The 21,886-nt window shown below is 36.2% G+C and overlaps 1 protein-coding gene across 4 annotated transcripts in view; it reads left to right on the top strand.

The window, feature by feature from the left end:
• The window catches only part of TTBK2 (tau tubulin kinase 2), an 82,042-nt gene extending 60,156 nt beyond the window's left edge, over positions 1 to 21,886 (top strand). For 3 of the 4 annotated variants that reach the window (XM_059849555.1, XM_059849556.1, XM_059849558.1), the window contains 3 exons: positions 2,241 to 2,489; positions 12,122 to 13,380; positions 14,342 to 21,886. In XM_059849555.1, the coding sequence (XP_059705538.1) occupies positions 2,241 to 2,489; positions 12,122 to 13,380; positions 14,342 to 14,810 (1,977 nt within the window). In that variant the 3' untranslated portion in view covers positions 14,811 to 21,886. The remainder of the gene's footprint in view (positions 1 to 2,240; positions 2,490 to 12,121; positions 13,381 to 14,341) is intronic. The other variant, XM_059849557.1, reaches the window with a different exon arrangement.

Genomic DNA, 21,886 nt, shown 5'->3' with positions numbered 1-21,886 from the left:
AATGATGTACAATAGAAAATATAAACTGACCTGGGAATAAAGAAAATAGAAATTACTTAGGCAGTTTAGTAGCTGGGAACAGAGTGTGTCTATACAGTGTGTCTACTCCAACTGTGATTGGCAATTTGAAATAGTCTTCCATCCACTTTGTTAGCCCTTGAAAGCCACACAAAGCCTAAGAGGCTATTTCAGGGTGAGTTTTTCTTTTTGGCCTTCATTGATGTATTCCACTTTATAAAGTATACTTAAATATTCCCTATGATGCATACTAGAACCTAGTTCTTGTCACTTTACTGGAAGCAAGTGTGTGTATATGCCTCTTCTTCCTGCCATTCTCTCTGTTCCAAGGTCCTGGTGACCTCACGGAGCTGTTTGGTAGAGTCCTTTTCTTTCTTCCTCAGAGTATTTACCCTGAAACTGTTTTTTCAATGTGATCCTTGGTTGTGCATAAGATGTTCTTGTTCTTTAGTATTTTTTTCTAGGTAGCACCTTCCTGGCAATAAAAATAATATGCAAAGGTCATACTTTACTTTTCTGCTGATTTAATTATATTGCACCAGTTACTAAGAGCAGGCTTGGATCCAAGAATGTTAATTTTAGGACTATCAATCAAATGTGTGTTACTAAAAGGGGTTAAAATAGATGTTGAAATTGTAGTAGTTTAGAAACTTTTAATTACTGAAATAGTTCACTCATTTCAAACAGCTTGAAATTCTAGGAGATGCCAGCATTCATGATCATCATGCTTGTCAATATACCTCCTGCGTAGGTATATATATTCTACTGACCTGCTTCACTGTCACTTAGAAGAAAGTATGGTTTTGCTTTTTGGGCTTATTTTGATAGGTTTGTTAAATATGCAAGCCATTACTTCAGTAGTGAATGCATAAAATAATTTTCCTATCAAAAGTCAAGTATTTTTTTGAATATTTCCTTTTTACTTGGGTGATTCTTCTTTGTTCATTTCTTTCAGAGCTTTATTGCTCACTATTTTCGTAACTACCAGCATGGATGTTTCTGTATGAGAAACTAATATTTCATACACTCACCCATAATTTTATTTTCTTCTGAAGGAAAGAAATTTCTGCTCTACAGTCCTTCCATTTGTAGATAAATATTGTTCCTGAAATAGTTTGTGTATGTGGACTTCCTGTAATTGTTGATAATATAACTTCTCACCGGTTATACACAGCATCAGCATTCTGTTAAAAATGTAAAGTTGCCCCAGTTAAGAAAGGAAACTTGAACTCAAATAATAAGAGAGAAGAATGTGTAAGGTATTGGTTTGGGGATGAGAAAGTCTCAGGCATAAAAAATTTAAATCAAATTATGCTATTTATTATGAAAAAAAGGCCTGCAGGTAAGAGAAGCATTTTTCATGTTATCAGTCTTGGTTTTCCAGTTGCAATACAGATTCTGTGTGCTACCAGCAAAGACCGGTTTAATCTGGCTTAGTTGTGGGCACATGATCACATTATCTGTTGAATACTCAGAGCATGCTAAGGGTGTACGTGCTGACTTTATGCTTTAATAATAGCTGTATGGTGGCTTTGGCTGCAGGACAGACAGTGTGTGATTTGCTGTAATATCTACTGGTATGAAGCTAATTTGTCAAAAGAATTTGAGCTGATCTACGCTAATAGTGAATTTATACTGGAGCAGCACTTTGTGTCATACAGCTCTAGTTTTCTTTTCCTACACCTGGTACTAATGGGCTAGAGCTGGACTTTGTGTGTTATGGACCCACAGCCTCATTAATTTTCTGTGTTTGTACTGAATTGCAAAGAACTCCATGCAGTGCTTGCACAAATCCTTGCAACATATTTATCAAGCAGATATTTCAGTAAATAATAATGGATTTGAAGTAATTAAACTTGTAACAGTTCTTTCCATCTTCATTTTCACTTTAAATTAAACAACAGTTATTATGGTTGCAATGGTTGGACTTAAAGAATCTGATTTTATTTTCCAACCTAAATGATTCTATGATTCCAAGACTGAGTGAATGAAGAGTCCAGCTAGAGAAATGATAATTATTCTTGATTTTGATACTGGAGTTTTGAAAATGGATGAGGGAAAATGTGAAGATTAGACTTAAGACACCTCTTAAATTATAAACTTTCAGTCTCTTAGGGAGTTGTGAATATGGTTTTTGAGGAAATGCAAATAGGCGAGACATAGACAAGAATTATTAAAATATATTCGACCTTATTTTCTTCCCCACCATGTTGTTCTCACAGCTCAACTCATGTCATATGCTGCATTTCTCCACTCCAAGAATTTCAAGTCCCATCCTCCGCACCATGAGCCCTATAGCCTATCTATCCATCCACTCGGACCCTCTGAGGGAGGCTGCTTTACCAAGGAGTCAGTCAGCTGAGAGCCACTCCTCTTCCTCCCGCTCAACTGGCCGTAGGCAGCTTCCTGTCATTCCCTGTGGCAGCAAGTTCCCCCCTGTCATTCGCATCTCAAAAGCACAACTTGAGCAGGTGAATAAGCCTTGTCTTCTTGGAAGTGACTGCATTGTAGCAGGCATCTGTAAAGTTTAAGGTTTTCAGTTGCTCTGCACAGTCTGGTGGTAGGCATATGCTAATCATACTGCTATACACAGCATCCTAAAAATGTTTTGAAAGATCAGGTTGGGGAGTAAGAATGGGTCTTTTCCAGGAATAGAGTTGGGAATACTCTGTGAGGAAGATAATACTGTCCCACTTAAAAGAGGGGAATATTTAAGGAGCTGTTATTCAGGTTAAGATCCGGAGCACAAAGCATCTTTGGATGTTCTGGAAGACAGATTCACTTCCTCAGAGATTTTCTCTTGAAAAAAGATAGGATTATAAAATCTAGAAAAATTTTTTTTTTGCTTAATTTAAAGCTAAGAATCATGGATTCCTATAGTCACAGTACAGGCTGAATTTCAAATTGGAAACACATATTAAAATTTGGACTGTCCTAAATGATTTTAGTGTGACAAAAGGGGATCTAGAAATAGTCAGATTATTTCTTTGGAAATTAGCAAATAATAAAATTTTCCCCTGTTTACAGTATATAAAATAAAGATGGCAGTTATCAGGGGTCACAGGTAATGAAAAATGCCACTAGAGAAAGGGGACTTTTTATAGTTTTGTATTTCCAGTTTCATTTCAGTATGAAAGATGAAGGCTTGCAGTCATTATTGAAGTTAAGTGTAGTGTAATTTTTGTATTACAAAAATTATTTTCGTTTCACAAAAATATTGAGATCTGCTAAGTAGTGTGAGTTTGCATTGTTGGGTAAAGCAGTATGACATAGCATTAATGCATAAGACTAACATATCATCATCATTTTACCATTAATATTTAATTTGGATTATATTTTGTGTTGCCTTTCATTTCCAATGTATTTTTCAGTATAAAAAGTTCTATATTACAAACAGTTTTTCTTTTCTCAGTGAAGAATGAACAGGAGTATTGATATTAAAAGTAATTAATTAAGCTTAGTTACTTTCAAAATTCTGTAGGATCATTGGTATGTGATAACAAGGCAAAATCCTGACTGGTTTTTAGCTGAATAAAAAAAAAATTCTATGCTTGATGTATAAAAACAAACAGTAGCTCCCCAATTTTCATGATTGTGAACTTGATGGGATACCAAAATACTACATCTTCATGACGGCTGACATACTGAGTAGGGAAAGGGACCTAGGAGAAATTAACTCATTAGGAGTTAAGCTTCAGTATGTTTTGGCATTGGTTTGTGTCCTAGGATGCAAGATGACCATAGTTTCTGGTTGTTGGTTTTTTGGTTTGGTTTTTTTTTTTTTGGTCCCTATAGGTACGATTTAAGCTTTTCAATCAGAATCTATTGCAGGTGTAATTAGCAAATTCAGTACAATGTGCACAATGCTCAGAAAAAGCAAGACAGAGGGTCTTCTCTGGCTTCCTTAGTGCCCAAAAAATAAGTACAGCTGCAATATTAATAAGGGCTGCAAAGTGATGTACTTTGTCATGTGAAGAAGATCTGGCATTGTGCCAGGTGCTGCTGCTCAGTGGAGTGAACATTAAACTTCTTCTTTCCTTTTATACCTGGTAAGTGCTTGACTGCTGTGTTGCTTTTTGAGCTGTGATTTGAAAGTCATAACTGTGTTAAGAATTATCAGTTTGTCATTTTCTATGGAAACTACAAGCATGTGATTGTTTAGTTCATTCCAACAATGAAAGCCTAATATATGTTATGGCTCACTGAAGAATTTAAAAATTTTTGCAAGTCCTTCTCTTTTTGACATATTTAAAAGATTTTTATTGTCATTCATGTTAATCTGTACAAATATTTGATACTGAATATATGTTCATGTCTTTCCTACTGTCTGCAATTTGTTTCAGCATTCATAACTAATGAATTGCAGAGGTCAGGGATCTGTACTGTTGAATTTAGTTTCATGTATTAAAAAATAAGAAATGATACATTTGTTTCTGGAATCAAGCAAAGCCACTTTCTTTCCAGATTTTTGATCAATGAGGGTTCAGGAGCTCTAACCTATCTTCCTGTACTTAGGTATCAGATAGAGGAGGTCATGAAATCTCTGTATCTTCTCTGCACACTAGTGCAGGTGTAGGTTGGTCTATATTTGCTCAATAGAGAGCTCCTGTCTTGCCATACATAAATTATGAAAGAGAATTGGAGTGTTTTGCTTCAGCTCTCCTTAGTTATTCAACTTGCAGCATGAAGAAAAGAGTGTGACAGCATTACAGCTCTCAGAAAAACCAGATGATTCTTTGTACTTGGGTCTGAAAAGTGTGTCTGGAGTGCTATTAGTATCCTTCTCATCTACAGCATGGTCAAATTGTACAGCAATCCTCTTGAAACCTAACATTTTTCTTTCTTTCTGCAAATTTTCCAACCAGATGAGTCCTCTGCTCATTTGGAGAGCTGCATTGGGTGTTGTGTGAGGTCAATGGTAAAGGTGGTTTGAGTGCAGCAGCTACTGGCCAGGGCTGTGTGTGAAGATACTGCTTAAGTAGTTGTAGTGCTAAATGTGAAGCTGTGTCTTAAGAAATAATCAAAATCAGTGAGTGCAGATTTTTATCTCTGGTTTCTCAGCTCTAATTCTCCAATAAGATAGTGAACACCTCTTTTAGCCACAGCAGCAATCTAGAATACTTCTAAACTGGCTGCTCTATAATATGATACAGCCCTTAACAGAGGTGGATTCCAGTTTTGTCTGTCATTTCAGGTGTATTTTCTTTTTTCAGTGTGCTTAATCAGGTATGTGCTGGGAGGCTAATTTAAATTTAATTGTTTTATGGCTATTCATTGTGTTAGGGAAGGCTAATCTGTGTTTCTCAGGTTAAGCAATTAGAATTAATTGGCACTTATACAAATATTTTCTGTCTTAAAATTCTCAATTTTCTACGTTACTGTAACATTTTAAAAATATTTTGTAATTTTATAGTATATAATTGTAATTATATACTATATAATACTATATAATTAGTTACAAAATGCTCTGAAATATTCCCACACAAGAAACTATGGAAATGCAAGCCATCACTTTCATATTCATATCCAAGATGAGAAATAATATACTGATCTGAGTTGAAAAGTTAAGTTTGTCTGTAGAAGAAGGCTTCCAATTTCAGATTTTACAGAATTGTTATGCCTCTTTTTACCTATCCTGATGGAAACTATATGGAGTCAGCATGAGGTTTAAGTTAGGTTCTTCCCTGTTTCATTCAAGGCAGAAATTCAAGGAGTTAGTCCAGCTTGTAGCTATGAGAACTGTTTGATACGCAATAGATTTGATTTTGTTAAGTAGGGAAAATGTGCAGATGTTTACCATCTCATTCATGACAGGGTAGTTGTTAATAACTGTTAATATTTCAATAAATTTTACCCTGACTTACTCACATTCTTTTTAGCAATTGCATTTTATATTGATAATGATGTTTCTAGAAGAATTTTCTTCTATACACACTTTCTAATGCAAACAAGTAAAAATTTTTATTTTTAACTTTTATCCAAGTGTCAGAGGAAATTGCTTGATACATAGAAATCTAAATGCTGCCTTTTCAGAGTAGTCTTTTGTTTGAAGGAAATTCTTCAGTTATACTTTTTTTCTCATCTGCCTTTGGTGTAAAAAAGAACTAAATAGTACAGCATGTTAAATTCTTCCAAAGAAACTTCCCAAGTTGTAAATTAAGTAATTAAGAGTTGAGGACAAGCAGTCAGCATGAATGACATAATTTTTCCTGAACAGTGTGTTGCTGTAGAGAACATTTCCATTTGTAGTGACAGAACCATTTTGGCCATTCTGCTTCTGCAGGTTTCTCTACTGGAAGCAGCAGAAAAGTGGACTTGGCCGTGGTTATAGCATCTGCATACATTGAGTCAAATAACCCAAACATACAAAAAGTTATAATTGTTTAACATGTTTGTGTTCCTGGCATCAGCAGTGCTTTTATGATTCCCAAAATTTGTAATCACAACTTGTAGTTATTCTTGTCTGTCCTTGAAGTTACCTTTTTTTAAATTATTCTTTTAAAATACCAATCCTATCCAAAACTTGTGTGATTTATTACATTTTTCTAACATCATAATTTCATTAGCATAAAATTAGTAAAGATGTTTCAGGAAAGCTAAGTGGTCTGTGGGATTTCCCATGGAGAGCTGATTAACTCCGGGGTCAACAATTGTTTCCATGACAACACTTCATACTATAATCATCTTGAAATAAATAGGTGGTTACAGTTCAGGACATAATGACTAATGATTGTTTCTCCTGTAATTAAGTTGTAATTGATCTAATTAATATAAGTAACATTGTGCCTGTAGATAAGTCTACATACTGTCTACGGTACCATCCAGAAGATAATCTTTAAATTAGACTTATTTATTTCTTAAAATATTTGTCTTCTTTTATTAAAATTACATATGATTCTAGTGCAACTGTAATTACAGGGAAAAAAATTCACACCTCTGAACTGTGCATTGAGGCAAATCAATGCATTCTTTAAAAAGAACCATTTCTTTGGAACTCAAGAAAAATACTGACCATTTTAATAGCAGTATCATAGGAGTATTATGAAATAATTGTCTGTAAGTGCTTCTACTTTCTATTTCAGCAGTAAATTTCAAGAATGTTCTTCAATTGGTTTATGCATTATATAGAAGTAGTTTCAAATTGAATGAGTACCTGTTTTAGTCATGCTACCAAATTAATTAGTCACTTATTAACAGTCACAGTCATTCTCTAAAAGGAATCAAAGATACTATTTTTAGAGCAATCAGTATTTGCCCTGTATAGGATATAGCTTTATGTAAAAAAAAAAAAAAAATCTAATTTTGTCTGGTATAGTGGTGTAGGGATAACTGAAAAGGGAAGAAGTTTAAAGAATTCAAAAATTAAGCCATGGCTAATAAGCCTTAGAGAAAGACTGTACACACAGATCTCTATGTTCTTTATCCTCAAAAGCTACCTATCACTTTAGAGAATTTGGAAACACAGTTGTCCATTTATAGCTCTTCATCTTATTCCATCTTCTTTCCATTTCTCACAACCTCCATGTAAATCAATGCCAAAATTAACATTGTAGAAGAAATAATATGCTTGCAGTAACATATATATGGGGCTATTGATAAGGATTCAGTATCAAAATTTAGTCTAGTGTTCCATAACACTGAATTACAGCCATATGTTTCTCCTGTTTGTCCCCATATTAGTCTATTTGTAGAAACAGTCAATATACTTTAGTAAACATATAATTAAATATCTTTAACTTGCCTGCTGTGAGCTTAATCTGGGAATGGAATGTAAGGGATACAAAGGATGACACTCTAGAATGTCAGTAGGAGTGATAGTAGTAGTAGGATTTTGGGAGGTGGGTCTGTTCTGAACAGGAAGCTGTGAGCTGTCTCCCAAAATGTGAGGTGTAGCAGTGGTTTACTTGTGTGAGAATGGCACTGGCAGTAAATTACAGGACAGTGCGTTATATACCCCTGGGTCTTTCATACAACCTGCAGTTCAAATTTCTTTGCAGAGGCATAATATTTTGCAAGGAAATAGAAAGTAAGTGATGTAAATAAAGAAAAGCTCATGAAGTAAGAGGAAGCTGGTGAACTGGAAAGATTTAGGGAGTTTTTTTGGTCTTGCGAATCAGAGTTGCAGTTGCAGACTCGTACTAACATTGGTTTTGTTCCTGCTGGCTGTAGAGCTAACCATAGGTGAAAAAGAAGCAGGGGAAAGAGAAAAGATGTGAGGGTTTTATTCTCCTGGATACAAAAGCTTCAAGGTTTACTAAGGTAGGAAAGATGTTCTGAAGAGTAAACTGATTAGGTGAATTGTCTTCAGAATGTCCCGTAAAAAAATGAGGATGTGTTAATAGTAAAAATTACAAATAATGAAAGGATTTGCTGGAGAAAGATCTGCACACCATGTCCCTAAGAGGCCTGAAGTCCTGACAGCCCTTGACATGCAGAAGTATCAGACATCATGAGTGGAATGAAGAAGCTATTGCTGATATTGTAAAATAATCCATATTCACACCTTTATGTCTTTCAGATTTAGCAATTTTACAGACCTAAACTCAGTATTTCATTCCTCTACAATTAGCTGTGTATGTACACAGAGGCATTCGTGCAAGCATATCGCTTACTGTTGCAGCCTGTCAAAGGTTTCAAAGGAGGAAAGTTTATCAGATGCCTTAAAGGATGTCTGAGAGATATTTTTGTTGTTGTTTTGTTCTTTTTCCTTCTTGACATCTCCCTCACTGTCTTGTAAAGTTTCCTGAAGAAATGCAGGATAGTTTCTCACCTTGGTTCAAGTGTGAATTTGAGGAAACAGAAAGGAATTAAGAAATTATTTAGGGAAGGCCAAAAGATTCAAGACTATGGTGGCAGTAATTTCATTCAAATATTTTGGACTGAAAGGAGAACCTTGAATTCATTGGTCCATATAGTGTCTCAGCCATTTTTAGTGATCTGTGGTGTCACATAACTCCTGTTGAAGTATGGGAATTGCAGTAATCAGTGTTATAAACTAGTTATCATGTTGAGCTGAAAGGTAGGATTTTAAGTTGTATTCCCCATATTTTACTTAGATGAATTGTAATCTTTGTTCCTCAGGTTCAGTGTTTTACATAATTGACATATTTAACCATAAAAATCTCATAGGATGAGTGTATTTAGTGGCACAAGAAATAAAAATATGAGGATTATTTTTGACTACCCATTTAAATTTCTTGAACATATAGGTGAAGTGTCAAGTCCAACAGGGATATAATCTAGTTCTTATACTTTGAGAAGACCAATAAGAGGTTTATTGACCATGTGAAAAAACCAAATTTTTGTTAGTGAATAAAAATCAAGAAAGTGATATATGTGTCCAAAAAGCCTTTTCTGAAAGTTTGAATTGTTCAGTAGTACCAGATCTTTAGTTGATACTTAGTCATCCAGTATCCTTTTCTTTTCTCCATTTGTTCAATGTTTCTTTTTCACAAATAGCTCCTGCCCATTTGATTGTAGGTGGTTCAACAAGCCTAGTCTCCTCTTTCTTGAATGTAAGGGTTAAATCTGTATGGCCAAGATGTGCTGGAAAGACTAGAAAATTCTCTCTCCAGATGTGGCAAAGGACATGAAGTCTATTGAAGAATGTAAATTAACTTCATATCAGAGCTGCTTTCTTCTAGCAAAGAATTGACATATGAAATAGTTGTAACAAGGAGAAGAGAGTTTTAATGTAAACGTATTTGAGCAAAGGGGGATTTAAATGCAGTTGCAGTTCTTCTGGAAATGTTGTCTCATCTCTGTAAGTTGAGAGGATACCCTGATCATTCTATTCTGAGAGAAGTCATGCTTCAGTTATGTGGAAGATAACATTGGTGTTTTAATCCTGAGTTATTTGGATTGGCAACTAGATTAGCTCATCCAGTGAAAAGTTTGAAAAAGGAAATATTTACATGTCCTTGTTTTTGAGATGCATCTGCAGCCCTGAAGAACAAGGTGTTGAAACAAGCTTAAGACAGAGCTCAGTGGACATCAAATGCCCAAGTGATCTCTCAAAAATGTGAACCTCCTCTTCCAAGGATAATATTGCATTAAAATTTCCTGAACCCACTTTTACCCAGATTGTAGATCAGAATTTTTAAGCAAGCTGATGATTTTTGTCTGACAGGCCAAAGTAAGTCCCTCTGTCTTATGAAAGCAAGTCCTTCAATGTAGGCTACCTTGAGCAGTGTTCTCTTAGGGCAAATTCCTATGTATGTATGAAAACCTATGGGACAGCTCCCCTGTTTCATAGAACCTTTTTGGTTTTTGGCTTTTTTTTCCCCTCCAGTTTTTTCTTTTTTCTTTTCTGTGCAGAGTTCTCTCTAAATTGTTTTTTAATACTCAAGATTTAGGCACCAAATGATCTAATCATGGAAAGGTACTTTTAAAGACAACTCTATTTCCTCTGTTCTTTCTGTAGTTGAACTGATGTAGTCGGATTCTCTCAGAGGAAGTCTTTTGCACTAAGAAACACTTCACTAACTCAAAAGGGAAATAGTGTTTCTTTCAGATGAAAGAAGCTGGACTGAGAGTAAGAGGCGATGAGGAGGACTGTTTTGCCCAAACTAAGTAACCTCAGATTTTTGTTCAGTGTACCATTTTAATTCAGCAAACATGAAGGACTGTATTGGTCCAAACTTGAAAACAAATTATAAAGGAGGCAAAAAGTAGACTCTTACTGCAGTTCTCTGTGTGATTTTTTTTGCTTTGGTTTGGTTTCTACTGCCAGAAGTACCAATGTACTTGCTCTTGCACAAGCCTAGAAAGCCTAGTAACTGTGTATAATTTCTCTAACAAAATCAAGTAAAATCTGTATTATAACATAGCAGAATCCTAGCAACACTCCACTAGTTATCTCTTCTACCAGTAGTGAATCAAGAAAGTGTTTTTAGCCAAATTCAGACTCCAGTTTCCACTTTCTGTTGAGGACAGATTGTGTCAGATTCATGAGGCTACAGAATAGAAAGAAACTTAGAGCTGAACTCTGTCCATGTAGAAAAAGATGTAATGGTATCCCCTTGATTTTTAATTTTTTTTTTTGGAGTTTAGACCAACTTACTCCAACCAATATCTATAAGCCAGAATGCTGGATTCCTCTTCATGTGAGATTCTTCCCACGTCTCCAGAGACAAAACTTGTGTATGTGCTTTCTCCTGTGTATGTGTTCTGTCACCCTATCACCTCATGATTCTTGAATTTGTGTCTCTATAGTTCCCTGTCTTCAATGGGGAAGGTGAGAAACAACTCCATTTGGGTTTTTTCCCTTCTTGATGGGAACTAGAGGAAATGGGTTTATGCCCTTCAAGCAGGGAGAGATATGAATGCAGGTTTCTCATTTCCTGGGCATGTACTCTAACAATTAAGCTGTGTGCCAAAGACACCATTCATCATAACCAACTGTTTTTCAAAGGGTATCTGACTTAATGATATATACAGGTTTTAGGAGTGCTTTACTTGTATCTATTGGATCAGACCTGTTAGGGGATTTAGATATATAAGTATTTACTTTTTGAATGTCTTAATCACTGTGGGTAAAGAGATATCCTAACCAGGTTACTTAGTTAAAATGGGGCATAAGCTTCTGTAGGAAAAGCAATAACTAATACAGGGTACACAGAAAAGCTCTTTTTCCAGACAAAAATATATTAAGAGCATGGATTTTCTGAATCTAAATGTCACTATGTTCTTTGTCTTCTTCATTTGTCTAAAAATATTGCTGTGTACTTGTTAAAAATGTTACATTTATATATAACTTTTTCTAAGAGTATTCAAACGAAAGCAAAAAAAAAAACAAAAAAAAAAGACCCCAAAAACTGCCCATTAGGATCTAATGTCCGGGGAGTTACTTGCTAACTGCAACATTTTTCACTGACGTTGTGGTTTTTTTACCTGTTACATATTTCTGACTTGGGAGGATAGACTATTTTTTTCTGATTATCTACATGTATGCTATGAAGTTAGGTATTATTTGAACATTGTGATTCATAGGAATCATTATATAATGTATGCTGAAGACATGAAACCAAAGCTGCTATTTAAAGGATGTTACTTGTATAACATTCCTGAGTTTCTCACCTTTTTCTTTAATTTTCCAATGCAGATAACAATACCCAGACCTTCAGTGGCATCCACACAATCTGCTTCAGAGAGCTTTCACTATGGCCACCAGCTGGAGAGAAGAGAGCAGGATGGTCAGTCTGTGGAACACACTGTGGAACTTTCCTCTCCGAAGGAAAGTTTGCCAGGTTTGGTTGGGACAGAGGATGCACTTCCAGCTAGTGCCAGCAGACCAGATTTGGTACTTAATATTAGCCAAGAGGTGCTTGACAGGGGAGGACTTGTCAAAGAATATGTCCTGGATTGTGACCAAAAGGACTTAGCTGAACACAATGGGATACAGGAAGGGAAAGAGCTTGGAAATATTCCTGTGGACAAGGCTGAGGAAGAAGGGCTCCCACTGGTTTCTGAGGATGCCATTGAAATGCAAAGCAAAGAACAGAATTCTTTGCCAGGAAACTCAAAATCTGCAGAGGAAGAACCTCTAACAAATACTGAAGCAGCTCAAGAATCAAAGTCAAGGCCTGTCTGTTTGGTGCCAAATCAAGATGAGGTTCTGAAGTCAATAGCACCTAAAACATCAGAATTGTCTCCCTCAAGACTTAATAATGCACATGTTAATAGACAGGCAAGCAAAATAGCAACCATTCAGGAAAATGGTTTTCATTCCGATAAGGAGGAAGTCCATAGCCAAGACCTGAAATGCCACCAAGTGGCCCTAACTACTATTTTGCAGCAGGAGAATAAAAAAGAGAAAAATGCTCCCAGAAATGGAGAGTTATTCCATTGCATTTCAGAAAATGAGAATTCTTATCGATCTAAGAAGGACTCCGTTAAATCTTCTTTTGTATTCAGGCAGAGTCGAATCCCAGTTTTAGCACAAGAGATAGACTCTATGTCAGATTCGTCTTCTGTTTCCGCAAAGGAGAAGCTTCTTCTAAAAAAGGCCCATCAGACAGACTTGGTCAAATTACTTATGGAAAAGAGACAGCTCAAATCTTTCCTCGGTGACCTCTCAAGTGCCTCTGATAAGTCACTGGAGGAAAAAATGGCTGGTGCTCCAGTACCGTTTTCTGAGGATGATGTCTTAGCTTCGTTTTCTAGATTGACACTGGACTCTCATTTCAGCAAGCAGAACGAAGACAGCTCTTTGTCTCCAAGCAGCCCTCAGTCCAGAAAAAGCAAGATTCCAAGACCAGTGTCTTGGGCAACCACTGATCAAGTTACCAGTTCAAGTTCAGCTCAGTTCTTTCCTCGGCCACCACCAGGAAAACCACCTACTAGACCTGGGGTAGAAGCTAGGTAATGCAGAGAAAATAGAAATAGATTTTCAGGTTGAAATAGATTTTCAGGAGCTAGACTGCAGTCACTGTGCAGGATGTAATGCTGTAGAAGTTCCATCCTCTAACTAATTCAAAAAAAAATGCTGGGCTTCAATTCTCTGAGAAACCTTTCATTGTTGGAGAATGAATGAGGAGAAGCTGATAATCAAAATGAGCCTGGTTCACTGTTAAAACTAATACATCAATAGATGTGTATTCAATATTTTGAAACCTGACAATCTATAACTAAATTTTTACACATTTTGTTAAAGTGGGGTCACTTTTCCAGAACTGCTGGCTATTTACAAACCCATAGAAATTTTTAGGAGCTGTTGTATTCAGCTCCCTTGAAAATTAATCTGTAGACATTGTAAATATTTGGAGACTCCAGCCATCACCATTGAGTCAATTAGCTATGCTCAGATCATGTCTAAGTAAACCAACTAATTAAAGTAGAGCAGAGTGAATTTTAGAAGACCTCCCATTTACCATGTCTATATGCAGACAACCACAACCTAGTTTTTTCAGTGTCTACATTCCCAAGATAAGGATAATTTTGATACAGTAGTGCAAAATCCTGTGAAGGAAGCTGCAGTGTATGGGAGTGCACTGATGGTGTGCAGGAATGGATGTACCCCTCTGAAAAGGCAATAAGCACTGCTCTTCAGTGCACTTCCAACACCACTAGGAAATTCCTGTTATCCTGTAAACACTGCGGCTGCTTATGGGAGTGAGTTTATATAAATATAAATACTGTGTTGAGCTGAACAACACAGAAGCCAAAACTTAGATCCAAACACCTCTACCTGATAGGAAAGTTGAGCTCCACATATCTGTTCAGCAATGCAAGCTCCTCCTTAGTTTCTAGTGATAAAGAGTTTCTATTTGAATTTTAGTGAATAGATGGAAATAGAAATAATCTTTCTTCGTTTCTTCCTAAGGTTGCGCAGATACAGAGTCCTAGGCAGTAGCAGCTCGGACTCAGATCTTATCTCTCGTCTGGCCCAAATCCTGCAGAATGGATCTCAAAGACCAAGGAGTTCTACCCAGTGTAAGAGTCCGGGATCTCCTCATAGTCCAAAAACGCCACCCAAGAGCCCTGTCATCCCCCGCCGCAGTCCCAGTGCTTCCCCTCGCAGCTCTTCTTTACCCCGTACTGCCAGTTCTTCTCCGTCCCGGGCTGGGAGATCTCATCATGATCAGAGGAGCTCATCCCCGCATTTTGGGAGGAGTAAATCGCCTCCTAGCCATTCAGGCTCTTCATCTTCTAGGAGGTCCTGCCAACAAGAGCACTGCTGCAACAAAACGAGCAAGAATGGTCTGAAAGGATCTGGCAGTTCTTTCCACCATTCCCCAAACACTAAGACTTCCACAGGAAAGAGCAAATCAACTACTAAACTTAGCAGATAGGAACTGGGCCTTGACAGGTATAAAGTCTCCTCCTAAATCTGATGCATGTTGTGTCTGTGTACTGTGTATTTAAAAAAATAATCAAAAAAAAAAAGTATATTAAAAAAAGGTGTTGAATCTGCACATTTTAAAGAAAGTAGCCATTGTAAACTATTCATGAGAAAGCATTCTGTGTAAATAAGTGGCCAGGCTTTGCCTTAGAGCAGGCAGCAAGCAGATCCACAAGATGGGAAGTAGAGGCCAGGGTAAGAATGGCTGGGTAGTCAAAGAGGTGCAATGTATTTAGAGTGAAAAAGTATCTGGAAGGTGAGTGTTTTAAAATGATATTAATCTCAATGTGTTTAGTTTCCCTAGTTAGAAGATTTGGCATTATTATTTAAGGCCTTGCATACTCAAGGAGTATGTAAGAAAGCCTGAAACAGTCATTCCCAAAATGATGTCACTACTTGGGAGATAAGGACTGCTCAAGCATTTCTTTGCAGTTTTAAAAAAGCACACACTTTAGAAGATGATATTTCTGCCTTATAAATTCCTTCCATTTTGAGCTGCACTCACCTCTGAGTCACTGAGTGCTTATTTTGTCTCCTATCATGGCACAGATTTCCCTTACCCCTTCTTGACACTGATGAAATTTAAAAAATCAATATTTGACAAGATGTTTTTGAACCGATATTATTTAGAAATTTGCTTAGCAGTAATTAGGATCCAAGAAGCCGATTCTCAGTTCTATATCACACAGTTTTCTGGGAGTCATAGTGGAGTTCTTCAAACCATATTTGGTAGGATTTGGAAAAGCATTCCCTCCTAGGAAATAAGGGAAAGGAGTAGATGTATGCCCTTCACTGGATGTTGCAGATTTACAGTAAAATGTAATATAATTTAGAAAATAAGAACCTTTCTTTACCCCCTTAATTCAACTGAAAAAAGAACCTTTGTTATTGCTGACTTTTTGTTTTTCCATTAGTTATGGATCACTTAAACAACAGATCTTGCACTGCAGAGATGATTACCAATCAAGTTTTGGATTTTTGGTCATTTGTTTTCAAAAGTTATGAAAGATGAAACAGAGATGAGGAAATTGTCTACTTTTTGAACTTGATAGGTTAGGGGTGACGGAAATATACTTAACACCCTTACAAAATCTGGGTAAGAATATTAATCATCAAATCAAAATATATGGAAAGAAATCTGAGATATTTTTATATTGGATTCTTGTAATTCAGTTTCCCAAATGTGTTTTTGATAGCGAAGCTGTGTTGACTCTCAGTAAATTCCATGGTGTTTAATTCCTCCAACTTTATTAGGTAGTTACTCAGTAACATCTTGTGCTCTGCAGGAGCCCTGTAGGGAATGAAAGGTATGGCACCTTTTGCTGTGTTCAGAAAAGCATAGTGGGTCAGAATAGGGACAGACAAGAACACAAGCCTGAGAAAGATGCAGTCAGCTCTTCTCCCTAATGATTCCTGTTGTGGGGACTCTGGATGCATAGGAGATTTGTCAATTACTGATCTGCTTGCTGTAGTCATATGCCTCTCCAGCCAGCATCTATGTTTTTTTATTTAACCTCTGCCAAATGAATACTTTTGGATTTAAAAGGGAATATTTTGTCTCTGAGCTAACACATTCTAATGCTGCATTAAAGCTGCCCTAGAGCTGCACTGAATTTCACTTGCTTTGTCATACTATGTTGATTTTTTTCTTTTCTTACTATGTATATTGTTTCCCATATGTAATGTAGCACAGTGTGGAACCTTAATTTCATTCAGGTTTCAAGCACTACAGATGAATGCAATAGGTAGGGTATACCTGCTTTTTCTGAAGAAACTGTACCATTGCAAAGTCCTATTCCTTTGTATTATAATGTATAATAGGTGCTATACCAATAATTGCATGTCCTCATGGTAAATTATATAATATAAATATTTATATATACATATATGTATATGCTTATATAAACTCATTCTTCCTCATTTTTCATTTGTAATTTATGGACCACAAATAGTACAGTTCCCTTTCTGTTAGTTCCTGTATACTTACCTCTTCTATTCTCCCCTGCACCCCTGCCAAAAAAATCCGGAATGCACAAATTCTGATAGCCTTTATACCTTGGTACAAAATTGAAGGACTGCTGATTTCTCAACCAGCCAATGTTTTGTGTTGCAGCTTGTTTTTTTTTTTTTTTATTTCTAATTTCATGTGTACATTTGCATATAGAACAACAACAAAGACTCAAAAGGTATGTTTATTTTTTATTACAAATAGGTCTTGCTCATTTTTATTTCATGATATGAGTTCTAAATTGTGAATACTTGTCATATAGGAACAGTGACAGTCTATGAATACCTAAGGGATGAATGTGACAACAACAAATTCCATCTTTTCCTTCCTGTTTTCTACATGTTTCCTTATGGTATACTGCAAAAAAGAATTTGGTCACGTTGTGATGTTTTTGTCCTGGGCACTTGCTGAAATTATTTTTTAAGGTGGTGTGGCAGCTCATGATTATTTTTCCTTATTTCTGAAAAGCATTTATTATCATCATGTAAGTTTATTCCTACGTTACGTTGTCAATTTTCATAAGTACTAACTTTATGCATCCCTGCCTGAAAATGCTGAAGTTGAGGTGTTTATATTTTCTCTCTAGTGTAACAGGATCCAGAAATGGTAACTGCTTTACAGGTGAGAAAGCATATAACACCTCTGTTATGTTGTCTTCAAAGTGCAGGCTTGTCCATTGTTAGCCATTACTATGTAAAATAAACCAATGCTGTAGAAATTCACTCGTACTTGAACTACTTGCCAGTGTAAAAATAGTAAACTATGCCAAAAAGAAAAAGAGAAATCAGTCATGATTGGTGACTCAGGCTTCTTTTGGTGACAAACAAGTAGAAGGACTGTATACCCCCAGTTGCTTTTTTGCTGTAGATTTAACAGGATCTAAGGAGAAAATAATGAAAATGTGAATGGAGGAGCAATTGTGAATAACTTAGCTTGAACTACCTGCTCTTCTTGAGTTTTTGTTTCTTGAAACATTTCTCCCAAAAGTTTACAGAAATGCTTACTGTAGTCTAACATAGCAATCTGTTAATGTTATTAAGTAATGGTCAACTGATCAACTCATACATAAATATTAGCTTAATAGTTCTAGAGGGCCTATATAATCATTAAGGACTCTGTAAGCCTCAGTATTTGAATGTGGAAATGACTCTGCAGAAAACCACCGATGTGCATGTGTGTGACCCTTGTGCAGAGTGTGTGTGAATAGTTTCTGGCAGGTTACCTGCAACACATTTTCAGGGACGGGGAAGATTTTTCTCCATTGTACAAAATGGCTACCATTACTCTGCATAGCACACAGCAGTTTATATAGTAATATTAGCTGGGAAATAATGAAATTCAAGGAGCTGTTGCTTTGTCCTCTCCCTTTCTTTGGTGGGCAGTGCAATGGAGCCATGACATGTAGCAGGTGCAGATGCTGCACGCTCATTTCCTCTTTATGGTGTATTCTGTGTTGTGGCCAGCACTTTGGAGCATTTTTTAGAGAAACTGAGGCATGAAGCCTTTGAACTAAAATAGAACTTGAAATCACCAAACATTTCACACAGACTTTTGTGCTACAATATTGCATGGTAAAATCAATCTAAGTTACAATCTCAAAAATCAATATTAATTAACCTCTTTATTAATTACAAATGCCAATTACTACTTAGGTAAAACCCTGCAAGAATAATAAAAAGTGTGATACAATAGAGCAACGTTGGCAAGTTGTATGATGCTAAGCACCTATCTACTCCTTGAGCAGGATCAATAAGCATAGAAAATTTCACTGCTCAAAGGCAGGAGCAAGATGAGGTTTTAACTGCTAGTTATATATAAACATACAGGAGGCAAAGCCCTGCAGAGTGACACAAGGCATTCATTACAGCCACCAGCCACATCCTGTCTTGGGAAATCTGGACATATTCTCACCTTGAAGTCTGCATGTTTGAGATCAAGCTTTATTGCATACCTCATTAAACAGTCTTGATGTATAAGAAAGGATTTGGTCCTATATATTTAAAAATAGCTTGAAATATTTTTCATCTGAAAAAGACTTGCTGGAGCTCTATCATCTACGATTTGTAGTATTATGGTAATAACTATTGCTGGGAAAACACACAATTTTGATTTTATATATATATATATATAAATACACATTTGTACCTAAGTGTATCTTCATATACACTTATATAGATACTGTATATTATATAGAGATATATATATACATACATTCATATGTGTGTATATACATATAGATAGGAAGAGTCTCAGCTATTCCATCCTGTTCACTGGAATTTATTTGCCAGAGTGAGCCAAGGCCTGTTTTGCTTTGATTTACTCTGGTCTCCTTTTCATCTACTGCAATGTCCCTATGCCCTAATTCTGATTTTGTGTCTTTTTCATATTACAAGGCCTCATCCTATAGTCCTACTTGGGCAAAACTCCTGCAAGTCCTTCATATTGCAGTAATATTTATGTAATGGTTGACTGTAATGCTTCTAAAATTTTTTTTCTCTTTGATGAGAATGTAGATAAAGCCAGATTTACAGTACCATCTTTTTCCTGTAAACAGAATTTTTCTGTAATGAACTGAACATTTTTATGGAACACTTAGAGGCATAAATTCTGGTAAGAAGAATGTAATTATTCCAATTTCTTAAAAGGGTCTAATGGAAAATGAATTATATGTGCCTCCAATTTTTATATATATCTTAAATGAAAGAGAAGTCTTCTGAAAAGGAATAGGAGAATAAAAGAGAGCTCAAAGTCAAACTCTTTCTCATGACAGGCCTATAATACATGAACTTTTTCATGCAGGACTGATGCTGTGAAGTGATAAGAGCCATGTCTGTCTTGTCATTCTCAGTGAGTCAGGGTCTGCTTAGGTTAACACCAAGATTCCTGTGATTCCTCTGTATGCTTTTCCACTTTTAGGAATGGTCAGAGAACTGTTGGCTGGATAAAGGCCTTGACTTTATCCATGAGTCCTCTCTTCAACTGGTGAAAGCTTTGGGTGCTCGTTGGATGGTGAACATGGCAGTGCTAGGTTAGCAGTTGAACTTGGATCTTGGGGGTGTTTTCCAACCTTGATGATTCTATGATTCCTCTTTCTGAAATTTGTAGAACAGGACATAGTATTTTTATTCAACTTCTTTTAGCTAATCAAGTAGGCAGTGAACTGATTTGATTTGTTTGCTGTTTTGCTTTTGGCTCAAATGTCTTTGGTTGTAATTAGTACCATTTTTGGTTACCAGGAGTGCTGGTAAAAGGAAGTGAGGTTCAATGTTATGACTACATGCAATACACAGGCATAGGTCATATATTTCTTAGCTCATCAAATTGCATAAACATGCACATCACATAAGAATACCTCACCTGTCTGCTTGAAGCCAGTGTTCCTTTTCCCTACACAATATTTGTGAAAGAGAAATGATAAAAAATCAACTTGGATTCTATAATAATTGTCTTATGATATTGTCAAATGCCAAAAAGCTTTTATCACTCATTTTCATATGGTTTAAATAATCAGGCTTTTAAATATATATCTTTAAGGAGGGGTTTTTTAAGGAAAAATGTACAGCAGTCCATTGTTTCAAAGACTGATGTATTAACTTTGCAATGACTCTTGCCATCCAGGTTTGAACAGGTGGGCTGATTTTACTCTCCATTGATGATAACACATTCTCTCTCAACAATGATAATGACAAACCCAAAAGCTATGCTCCTGTTTCTCCTCTGCATGAAGAGCTTGGACCCGTGGGAGTTCTTGCTCTTCTTGTGCAGGTGCAACTTCATTAAAATTGGTATAGGGTCCTGTTTTGTTAAGGTTCTTTCCCCTGATTAGGGACTGAAAGGATAAACTCACTCTATAAATATCAAATTTTCCATTGCTGTGTTTTAAATTGGAAAATGCTAATTTTCTTATTGTTGTTATTATTATTACATGACATGCAACTGGATCTCCCCTTTTCTGTCAGAATTACTGTTGAGAGCCAGCTTTGGCCAAGAGTACAATGTGGTTTCTTTTAAAACAGTATCCCAAGTGGGCTACTCATGTGAGGCCCCCATCATCCACAAGTGTCTGTGGGAATTCAGCTGGAATTAATTTGATGTTTGTTTTGTGATCACTTGATCTTTGACCTTTTATGTAAAGGGCCTATGGTAACAGCAGAACAGCTTGCTCCAAAAGATGCCATGTAATTATTTTGGTCTGCCTGGCTTCAGATCCTTTTAAACCAGTATCTGCTGCATGGCAGACATGGTCATAAAGGTTTGATGCAAAGTGAAGTAGGATTTTTTTTACAATTTCACATCTTTTTCTTCTGACTGGAGATCTGGATTTCTTGCCAAGCAGGCTTCTCTGCATCCTCTTTACTTTCATTGGCTAGAAAGCAAGACTGGAAATTCTTCCCCAGCTTTTAAATTTCTTTTCTATAGAGTCAGCCCAGACTCAAGTTGCAGTGCTTGTGTTAACAGATGCCAATTTTCAAATGCTTTCCTATGAACATCCAAACTAGTAAATTAAGGAAATCACCAGCAATGCCTTCAGACAAGTACTGACTTTTTGAAGTGGCCAACCAATGGCTGCTAATCTAAAATCTCTGGGCAATACCACAAAGAATTAAATCTATGAAATAATTAAAAATACAGTGTTGTAAACCCCATAAGAAATCAAGTACTTGATAGTAAAGTCTGCAGTGTGATTAAATTAAGTGGGAAGTAGTTCTGAGATTGTTTTTTACCATTGAGGAAGACAAATGTTGATCCTTCAAATTCTCTTACTCAGTAATTGCAATTCTCTTCCCCTCCTTGGAAATCCTCTAAGCCATTCTTTTCATTTAAGTTTGCTCAGGCACCCAAGAGCATAAAGAGTTAATGCCCTTGTAATGGTCATTTGTACATAAAGTTGTAATTATTTATTTTCTCATTTGTACCATATCAAGGCTTTGTACAATGTTTAAGTTTTGTTTTCAAATTATTTTGTATTTTATTTTTATAAACTGGTTCTAAATAAAATATTCATTCAGCATGCAAAA

This window comes from Haemorhous mexicanus, chromosome 6, assembly GCF_027477595.1.
Source record: "Haemorhous mexicanus isolate bHaeMex1 chromosome 6, bHaeMex1.pri, whole genome shotgun sequence".
Classification (NCBI taxonomy): Eukaryota; Metazoa; Chordata; class Aves; order Passeriformes; family Fringillidae; genus Haemorhous; species Haemorhous mexicanus.
This window is presented reverse-complemented; position numbering and strand designations above follow the sequence as displayed.